The 10248-nt window shown below is 51.8% G+C and overlaps 1 protein-coding gene across 1 annotated transcript; it reads right to left on the reverse strand.

Annotated features, from left to right (window-relative positions):
* Window positions 1–377: 377 nt before the first annotated feature.
* On the reverse strand, window positions 378–9398 carry TUBB6 (tubulin beta 6 class V). The gene is made up of 4 exons (XM_056137923.1): window positions 9295–9398; window positions 9081–9189; window positions 7458–7568; window positions 378–1807 (listed from the first exon to the last, which is right to left on the reverse strand). The coding sequence occupies exons 1-4, from the start codon at window positions 9349–9351 to the stop codon at window positions 744–746; spliced, it is 1341 nt and encodes a 446-aa protein (XP_055993898.1). The 5' UTR covers window positions 9352–9398; the 3' UTR covers window positions 378–743.
* Between the last annotated feature and the right edge of the window lie 850 nt (window positions 9399–10248).

Genomic DNA, 10248 nt, shown 5'->3' on the forward strand with positions numbered 1-10248 from the left:
GCCACTCTTGGTGATACTCAGGGATCACTCCTGGTGGTGGAGTGTGGGGGGAAAGGGCAGGGCTAGACAGTGTTGGGGAATGAACCAGATTCAGCCACACACAAGGCAAATGGTTTAGCCCCTGTACTGTCTTCTGACTTCATGTGTCTGACTTCTATGACTGGGAGAAATCAGAGGCCACTTTTAGTGCCTCTAATTCCAGATAACACATTCCTCTGAGTTCTTAGCTACAGGGGGCATTTCATCCCAGAAGAGAGAAGGACCCCAAGGAGCATTACACCAAGGCAAAGAACTCTATCATGGAAGTAGAAAGTGGAAGAAAGAGACCAAGGAAGGGTTTTAGTGTTTTATTATGAGTGACTGTTCTCAAGTTCAATACTGCATTATCCAGCACTGCACAGATCCTTCTTTCTTCACAAAAGATGAAAACCACGTTCTAACTTCCCTACCCACTCTCAGACCTGGCTTCAAAGGCAAATAGAGGGTGAAGCTGATATAACCCTTCATGAGCCCATGAGTTCTTCTTAGGCGTCCAGTAGAAAATCTTGTGGTTGGGTAGACCTGCCAATCACCTGCTACTCTGATGCACTTTCTTCATTCCACGTGATTGACAGTTTCATTGCATCTGAGAGGGGCCTTTCTGGACCCAGGGGGACCAGCACACCGTGTGCAGCCATTGGGGTTATGATTCACTGGCATTAACAAAAGAACATCTGCCTTGCACCCGAGACAGCACCTCTCTGCTATTCGTGAATCTCCTCTTCGTCGTCCTCAAAGGTTTCCTCCCCATCGTTGGCTGTGGCTTCCTGGTACTGCTGGTACTCGGACACCAGGTCGTTCATGTTGCTCTCAGCCTCCGTGAACTCCATCTCATCCATGCCCTCGCCAGTGAACCAGTGCAGGAAGGCCTTGCGGCGGAACATGGCAGAGAACTGCTCCGAGATGCGCTTGAACAGCTCCTGGATGGCCGTGCTGTTGCCGATGAAGGTGGAGGCCATCTTCAGCCCCCGGGGTGGGATGTCGCACACGGCCACCTTCACGTTGTTGGGGATCCACTCCACGAAGTAGCTGCTGTTCTTGTTCTGGATGGCCAGCATCTGCTCATCCACCTCCTTCATGGACATGGGGCCTCGGAAGACGGTGGCCACGGTCAGGTAGCGCCCGTGGCGCGGGTCGCACGCGGCCATCATGTTCTTGGCATCGAACATCTGCTGGGTCAGTTCTGGCACCGTCAGGGCCCGGTACTGCTGGCTGCCTCTGGCGGTCAGCGGGGCGAAGCCAGGCATGAAGAAGTGCAGGCGCGGGAAGGGCACCATGTTCACGGCCAGCTTGCGCAGGTCGGCGTTGAGCTGGCCCGGGAAGCGCAGGGAGGTGGTGACACCGCTCATGGTGGCTGACACCAGGTGGTTGAGGTCGCCGTAGGTGGGCGTGGTGAGCTTGAGGGTGCGGAAGCAGATGTCGTACAGCGCCTCGTTGTCGATGCAGTACGTCTCGTCCGTGTTCTCCACCAGCTGGTGCACCGACAGGGTGGCGTTGTAGGGCTCCACCACCGTGTCCGACACCTTGGGCGAGGGCATGACGCTGAAGGTGTTCATGATGCGGTCGGGGTACTCCTCGCGGATCTTGCTGATGAGCAGCGTGCCCATGCCCGAGCCCGTGCCCCCGCCCAGCGAGTGCGTGAGCTGGAAGCCCTGCAGACAATCGCAGTGCTCGCACTCCTTCCGCACCACGTCCAGCACGGAGTCCACCAGCTCCGCGCCCTCCGTGTAGTGGCCTTTTGCCCAGTTGTTCCCTGCACCAGTTTGTCCTGGAACAGAGCAGAACCCAGAAAAGAGTGCCAAGTGTCAGCAGGGCAGTGCTAAAATGAACAGCTCATAAACACGAATGCTTGAGGTGCTGGAAAAGGAAGAGGGGCTGGAAAATGCTCCCCACCACTGTGTGGAACACCACCCTTCAGCACCCAGGGTAGCCTTGGTGGTCCCTTACATAGGCAGGCAAGCAGGTGCAGCATATACCTGGGCCCAGCCGTGGCCAGGAGGGGCCCTTACATTAAAAATACACAAGCATCTGGAGAGATAGTACAATGGGTAGGGCACTTGCCTTGCATGCGGCTGAGTGGGGTTCGATCCCCAGTATCCCATATAGTCTCCTGAGCACCTCTAAGAATATTCCTGAGTGCAGAGCCCTGAGCATCTCCAGGAATGACCCCAAAGCCAAATAAATAACTAAATTACAGATCTCCTATAATAAAGTTCAAGGACCGTCAGATTTTGACTCCCATTCATCTTCCTTATCACACTTTTTTGGGACCATATCTGGCTGTGTTCAGGACTTACTCCTGGCTCTGTGCTCAGGGATAATTTCTGGCAGTGCTCAGGGGACCATCTATAGGGTGCCGAGGGTTGAACCAGGGTCAGCTGCGTGCAAGGCAAGCACCCTCCTTGCTGTAGTGTCACCCTGGCTTACCCCTTATCACAACTTGGCTTCATCCTCTTTTGCTCACTCCTTTAAGGAACTGTGCTCATTTTCTTCCTGTCTGATATTTCTGTTCTTATCTCTTAGCTTATGTGGTTCATTTCCATTAAATTATAATGTTCATTTCCATCAAATTATAATTTTTATTTCCTTAATCCTATTTTTAATGTGGTCACTGGGATCAAGCCTAGGCCTTATACATGCAGAGTTTGTGCTCACCTCTGAGTTACAAACCTGGCCCCTAAATTAGCAGCTAAAATGTTTTGGGGTTTGTTTGTTTTTAAGTTTCTCTAAAAGATTTTGTTTTTTTATTTCAGGGATAGAGGGGTAGGAGGGTATTTGGGCCATGCTGGCAGTGTTCTAGGGCTATTTCTAGCTCTGTATTCAGGAGTGACCCCAGTCTACTCAGGGGACAGTATGTTATATTGAAATTCAAACTCACATGGGCTGCATGCAAGACAAACTGTATTACCTCCTGTATTACCTCTGGTCCTTAGGAAAAAAAGTTTATGGTATTGGAACAATGTAAATAAATACATAAGACCCATTAATCTTGCTTATTAATTTTTTTTCTAAGATTATTTCCACACATGTGCAAAATGAGATTTAGACAACTACTCCCTGAAGAGTGGTTTGTAATTAATATAAAGATAAAAGGAAACAGACTAGTGAGAGGAACAAGAGGTAAGGTGCTTGCCTTGCACGCGGTCAACACAGGTTGGATTCCGACACATCATTTTGTTCCCAGAGAAATGTGGTCAGAGGGATCAACCTAGGTTTTATGCATGCAGAGCTCCTAAGCACAGAAGTCACTCCTAAGAGGACCCTTTTAAGCACAGAACCAGGAGCACTGCTAGATGTGCACACCTACCCCATAAAAAAATAAATAATAACAAACAACTTTATCATAGTAAAGAGAAAATTGTGAAAACATGGCTTCAAGGGAAAATGTTTTGTTGTTGTTTTGGAGGGCCACATCTGGTGGTGCTCAGGGCTTACTCCTTGTTCTGCACTCAGGAATTACTCCTGGCAGTGCTCAGGGGACTATGTGGGGTGCTGGGGATCAAACCCAGGTTGGTAGCATGCAAAGCAAGTGCCCTCCTCACTGTACTATCACTCCACCCCCCCCTTTCCAATAATTTAATTTTAACTTTTTATTTTGTTTTTGTTTTGGGGCTATACCCAGTGGTGCACAGGGCTTACTCCTAGCTCTGTGCTCAATGATCACTCCTGGTGATTCCCCGGACGACCATATAGGATGCTGGGGATTGAACCCAGGTTGGCCTCATGGCAAATGCCCTACCCACTGTACCATTGTTCTGGCCTTGAAAATAATTTTAAATGTCATCAATAAGCGGGTAATTATGAAAGTGAACTTGGTTGTTTCGTTTTGTTTGACCACATTCAGCTTTGCTCAAGGGGTGATGAGGGGTTTCCATTTCTCACACTCTTAACTTTGGGATGAAAACATGACATATGGTTAACATAAAACAGTAACATTTCCCGCCCAGCTTAACTGCTCCCAAATAGGCTACCCTGAGCCCTTCCCTTGTCCACAGAAGCATCAGCCCCTGTGCTCTGAGCCCCACCTGACAGGGCAGCTCAGCTCTTACTCACCTGCCCTGTATATAGTACCAGGTATAGGTACCACACGAGCCCATGAGCCGTTGCTGAGTGAAGCTCTGGAGGTTCCCAAACATGATCAGGTACAGCCCTGGAGGCTCCCATCATCATAGGGCCCTAGTACTGACCTGCTAGCCTGGTTGGCTGAGAAGCACTAGGAGTGGCCAGAGGACAAGGAGGGGGAGGGAGGGAAGGAGGGAGGGAGAGAGGGAGGGAGAGAGGGAGGCTAGCAGGTCAGTACTAGGGCCCCATGATGATGGGAGCCTCCAGGGCTATACCTGATCATGTTTGGGAACCTCCAAAGGAGGGAGGGAGGGAGAGAGGGAGGGGGGAGGGAGGGACAAGGAACAGAGGGAGGGAGAGAGGGAAGGGAGGGAAGAGAGAAGGAGAGGGAGAGCATGGAGTGATAGGGGAGAAAGAGGGATGGAGGAAGGATGAGAGGAAGGAGTGGAGAAGGAGGGGATGAAGGAAGGAAGGAGAAGGCACCCTTACAAAGGAAGAACTGTGAGTGCCACTGTCAGTGGCCAGGAGCTAATTCATTTTGTTGCAACCAGCAGTTGAATGTAAGTGGCAGTAGGAAACGCTATAGATCAAACTCCAGCGCTTCCAGCCCACAGGCTCCTTCAGCCCCTCCACACTCAGAGCACCATTAGCCATGCGCTTCCCTCTGCTTCTGACAAAAAAAGGAAGCTGGTGACTCCTGAAAATATTTTGCCTCTGTCTCATAGCAACGTCTGTGCCTGCTTAAATATTTGGGGTCATGAGTTGGACATCTTCTGTGATAAAACGTCAGTGCATTAATCAGCGCAGAAACTTCTGGAACACGGGCGCCAGTCTCTGGCCTTTGGCAGTGGGGCTCCTGCGGCAGCTCCCCAGTTTTTTCAGCACCCCCTGCTCTACCTCCCATTTCCCCAGGGAAGGAGGGAGCCTTAAGTTTAAGGCTCTGCTCTTGTACTCAAAAGTACAAATGCAGGTAACTTTCACTTTTAAAACCATACAGTCTCTCTCTCTCTCTCTCTCTCTCTCTCTCTCTCTCTCTCTCTCTCTCTCTCTCTCTCTCTCTTTTTGGGACCACACCTGGCAGTATTCAGGACTTGCTCCTGGCTCTGCACTCAGGAATCACTCCCAGTGGTGTGCTGATAGAACCTGGGTCACCTGTAAACCTGTATGTAAGGCAGACACCTACCCGCACTACTATCACTCCAGGAACCCAATGTTGAAGGTTTTCATGTAGTTATTGGATTTCATTATCACCCAAGTGTCCAAGATCCTCTACCAATGTCCTTATATTACTTCAGGTCCATATATTTTATTCTTTTAATTAACTTTGAATTACTAAATTTTGTTTAATTACTATTACGAATAGATTATTTAGCCATTATGACTTTTGGTCACATCTAATGGTACCCAGAGCTTGACCCTGGCTCTACACTCAGGGATCATTCTTGGCAGGGCTCAGGGTTACTGTATGTGGTGCTGGGGTTGGCCACATGCATTGCCATTATAATTTTTATGTTATCAATTACAACAATTATATCAAGTATAACTGGGAAAGTCTAGTATCCTTAAAAAACAAGTACCCAGTCAGACCCACATAACAAATCAGGACTGTTGGTCACTCAGCAGTAATAATGTCAGGGTTTGTGGAGGATACTGTATTTTTTGGTTTGTGTCTGGGCCACAGCCAGGGGCCACACAGCAGTGCTCAAGGGACCGTATGGTGCTGGGATTCAACCACAGGGTCAATATGTTTCGCATAAACCATGTGCTCAGTCCTCTAAGCCAACCTGGCTCAATGTTCTGGGTTTTCTTTGGTGAGGTGGGAGGTGCTCCCAAGCGGTGCTTAGGAAACTTGTGTGTGTGGGAGAGGAGGAGGGGGGTCACTGGTTGCAGTGCTCCCCAAACCCTGTGGTGTTCAGGGGACTACAACGTGCTGGTAATGTAGTCGTGGATGCAGATCATGGACCTTAGACCCTGACTGTTTTCCCAGCTCCAGTGTCTGCGTTTTAATCTCATGACTGGCTGCTGCTTTACTGAGGTCATCTCAGAGCTGTTCAGCTGAGGGCCTATCTGGAAAGTCCAAGAGAATCTCTGCAGATTGCCCTTTTTTCTTCAAGTGACTCATCTCTCTTTCTTTTGTTCTTTGTATCAAATAGAAACTTAGGAACAAGAAATACTGAAAAAGAAAATGGCTGTCTTTTTCTTATTTTTGTTTTTGGGCCACACCCGGCGATGCTCAGGGGTTACTGCTGGCTCTGCACTCAAAAGTTCCTCCTGGCAGCACATAGGGGGACTATATCGGATGTCAGGGATCTAACACAGGTCAGCTGCTTGCAAGGCAAATGCCCTTCCCACTATACTATTGTTCCAACCCCATCTTATAACTGAATAGGGCACATCCTTCTAATGTTTTGCCAATAAGCTTGCTATGTACTAGGTTTGGTACATAATCATTAAATAAAGTCTTTCTACTCCATCTCACACAGAAGTTGATTTTGTTGTGGTTTCATCATGGACAAGCTGAATTTTATCAGAAAATGGAGGACATCTATAAGGAATTTAGATTTTCAGGTGTGAGAAAAGGGACACCAGCGAGTCTGGACCTAGTCTCTGTGAGGTGCCAAAGGTGACAAAACACTGCAACAGGTTATCAGAAACTGCCCCTTCCCTGCCATTCTGTGTGGGCCATGGGAAGATGAGGCAGGGGGGGAAATCATTAGCATCTTCCTGAGGATCTCATGGATCTTGAGTGTCATGAATGATCTTGGTGACACTGTGTGACATGGTAACTAATTTCTGTAGCATGAAAATCTTTTTAGATTCTGACTCTGGGACCAGAGAGATAGTGGAGTGCCATCCAATATCAAGTCAGGTACTTGCCTTAGCGACCTGGGTTCAGTCCCCCATATGGTCCCCTGAGCCCTGATAGGAGTAAGCCCTGAGCACTGAAGGGTGTGGTGCAAAATGCAAAACAAAACGGAAGGGATTCTAATTCTGATTCCACTTATATATTTCGCAGTAACTTTGACTCTCAGAATCCTGCCTATAGGGTGACACGGGCCAGTCACACTATCAGAGAATCTTCTCTAGCAGTTTGCAGGGCGTTAGGGGCAGTTATGATTTTGTTGTTTTGCTTTGGGGTCACATCCCCTGGCAGTGCTCATGGCTGACTCCCGGCTCTGTGCTCAGGGTGGGCTTGGGGATGCGGTGCTGGGCTTGAACCCATGCTGACCTTGTGTAAAGCATCACTCTACTCTGTGCTACCGCTCCAGCCCCTCCACACGATGCTTTTAATCTGGCACCACATGAGGCAGATGTTCGGAAAGGAAAGAGACGGGCGTAGGGAAGATGGAACCTACCGAAAATAAAGTTGTCTGGCCGGAAGAGTTGACCAAAAGGCCCAGAGCGTACACTGTCCATGGTGCCTGGCTCCAGGTCCACGAGGGCCGCCCTGGGCACATATTTCTGAGCTGGAAGAGAACACAGGCCACCCACCAGGGTTACCTTGGGCTTGGAGAATAATGGACTTACTGTAACAATTCCCAGCGGCTGGAGCTGCAGAGACTATGGGGGTAGGCAGCATTCTCAGAATCACAAAACCAAGCAGGGAGGGGCCTCTGAGAATCTAGCTGCCCTCATAATCCCTGCAGCTGAGGAAACCAGCCCCAGCCTGCCACAGAGGAAGTGCAGCGAGGGCAGGATGGGAAGAGGTCTCCTGACTTCCTGTGCCTGCATTTTCCAGCTCACCCAACCCCTCTTTCCTGCCAGGAAGTGCTAGCTCCAGGGCAATAAGTGCTATGTGTTGGGGCAAACTCCAGTGAGGCTGTGACATTCTTTCTGCTCCTTCACACACACACACCCCACCGTCTTGGCAGGAGTGTGGGGGAGCAGTTTTCATTTGTCAGCGCCTTTCCCTGCCAAGGGAACAAGAAACTGTTCCCAGTGAGGATGGGCTTCATGTGATAGAACATGGGAAGGCTCTAATATTCATTCCTGTCCTGCTACATGTAAATGCAGTTTGCAGGAAGGAACCCAGCTGGAGAGTAGTTTAGCAAGTACGGTGCCTGCATGTATAACAGGACTTTCTACCGTGCTCTCTATGAAGTTTGTCTTTAAGGTCCTGCAGTTTCGGACTTTCTGGAATAGCTGCTACATGGATAAAAATCGCTAACAGATCTCTCCTGCTTTCCCAGTTCTTACGTGATCAAGTGGCATGATTCCAAAGAACTGAGAGTGACTCGATCCCAGGTTTCTGCCACATTCTGGATGTCTCTCAATGGTAGTTTTTGTTTGTTTGGTATTTGGTTTGGGGACACACTTGCCTATGCTCAGGAGTTACTCCCGTCTCTGTACTCAGAGATCACTCCTGGTGGTACTCAGGGATACAATGCGGCTGAAGTGTACAAGGCAAGCGCCCTACACGTTGTACTATCATTCTGGCCCCGTTAGGGGTTTATTTTTGGTGTTGTGTGTGCTGTGTGTGTGTGGGGGGGGGGATTGTTTTTTGAGTAGAATGGATAATAAAAAATTGTTACCAAAAGAACATATCCATAGTAACTGTATTGTAGAGGCAGATATCCGGGCAGGGGTAATATTATTCCCAAATGTGGATAAACCACAGCCCGGCAACTTTTCTGGATTCCGTCAGTGAAAGTGTCTGTACTTTTCAGCTTCCAGGGGCATAACGTCTCCTTGGTGGGCTAACCCAGGCCAGAGGAGGCGCCTCCGAACGGAGTGCTCTGCAATACTTCTCCCCAAAGAACTTCTATTAAGAGCCGCATTTTCAAATCCCGGGTGGAGGGAGGCGGGCGGCGCCTCCCACTCACTCAGTCGGCTCCGGGCGTTAAGGACTTTCTGGCTCCGGAGCAGCTGCTTGGAAACCGGCCGAGGGCGGACGTCCCGCCCGGGGGGAGCGGGCGCGGGAGGGGTGGGCGCCCCGCGGGACCCCCGAGAGCAGCAGAGACGCGGGGGACCCTACTTACAAGACGACTCGCTGTAGTAGACGCTGATCCGCTCCAGCTGCAGCGCCGACTCCCCGACGTAGCCTCCGGCCGGGTCAATCCCGTGCTCATCGCTGATCACCTCCCAGAACTGGGGGCGACAGAGGGCAGGGCCGGGGGGCGCTCAGAGACCCGGGCCCCGTTCCGCCCCGCGCCCCGCGCCCCCGCCCGCCCGGCCCGGCCCCGCGCGGCCCACCTTGGTTCCGATCTGGTTCCCGCACTGGCCCGCCTGGATGTGCACGATCTCCCTCATGGCGCCGCCGGCTGTGCCTGGGGCGCGGCTCTGGGCGCCGGGACCCCTTGGCGCGCCCACCCTCGGCCCGCCCCGCGGCCAATAGCAGCGCGCCGCGCCCCCCGGCCGCGCCCCCGGGATTCCAGGCCCGCCGAGCGGGGGTGGGGGGACACGGTCCCAGGCGCCCCAGGTTTTATCCTGCCCCACCCCGCCGCTGCCCTGCGCCCCGCGCCCCTGGGACACTGGCCACCAGCCGGCCAGTGGGGCCGCCGCGGGCAGCGCGCTCTGGGTGCTGCCCCGGGACGCTCCGTCCCGCCGCACTCGCCACCGACTCCCACTGGGCTGGAGAAGGCTGTGAGCTCCAGAGAGGAGTTCTGCTTTGCCTTCCCGTGCTGGAACTCGAACTCGGACTCAGGCCCTCATCTGTCCTGAGCTGGGTCCCCCCCACCCCCACCCCCGCCCCTGGGACGACCTTGTACTGGTCGAGGGCGCCAGGGACGCGTGACTGGGCAGTGCTGGATAGAGAGTGGGACGCTAGACGTTCTATAGAACTGTCCTCTCTTTCCAAAGGAAAGCCCACCTTGGCTCTTCCAGACTGCCCTGGTGTTTTTTATTCTCCCTTTTTTTGGGGGGGAGGGGCGGGGGTTGCACACCAGCAGTGCACAGACAGGGCTTAGGAATCACTCCTGGTGAGGAGCAGGGTGTCAGGATTAAATCCAGGTGAGTCCCAGAGAGGCAAGCACCCTGCCTGCTGTGGTCTCTCCCACCTCTGCTCTGCCTTTTTCCTGAGCTTGCTCCCTCTGCCCTCTGGGACCCCACTCCTGGGCCCTCTCCAAAGGCCTCCCTATTAGCTGCTGGTTAGGGATCCTTTAGGTTCTGGGCACTTCACTTTCACCAGAGATAACTGAGCCAGTCGGG

The sequence above is a fragment of the Sorex fumeus genome, unplaced genomic scaffold, assembly GCF_029834395.1.
Source record: "Sorex fumeus unplaced genomic scaffold, SorFum_2.1 ptg000128l, whole genome shotgun sequence".
Taxonomy (NCBI): domain Eukaryota; kingdom Metazoa; phylum Chordata; class Mammalia; order Eulipotyphla; family Soricidae; genus Sorex; species Sorex fumeus.

What these genes read in the sequence shown, in the direction of transcription:
- TUBB6 (XM_056137923.1), bottom strand. Translation starts at nt 9,351, where the DNA reads ATGAGGGAGATCGTGCACATCCAGGCGGGCCAGTGCGGGAACCAGATC. An exon ending in CTACTACAGCGAGTCGTCTT is followed by an intron (nt 7,569 to 9,080) that starts GTAAGTAGGGTC and finishes GTTCTCTTCCAG; the next exon opens with CTCAGAAATATGTGCCCAGG. An exon ending in GCCAGACAACTTTATTTTCG is followed by an intron (nt 1,808 to 7,457) that starts GTAGGTTCCATC and finishes GCTCTGTTCCAG; the next exon opens with GACAAACTGGTGCAGGGAAC.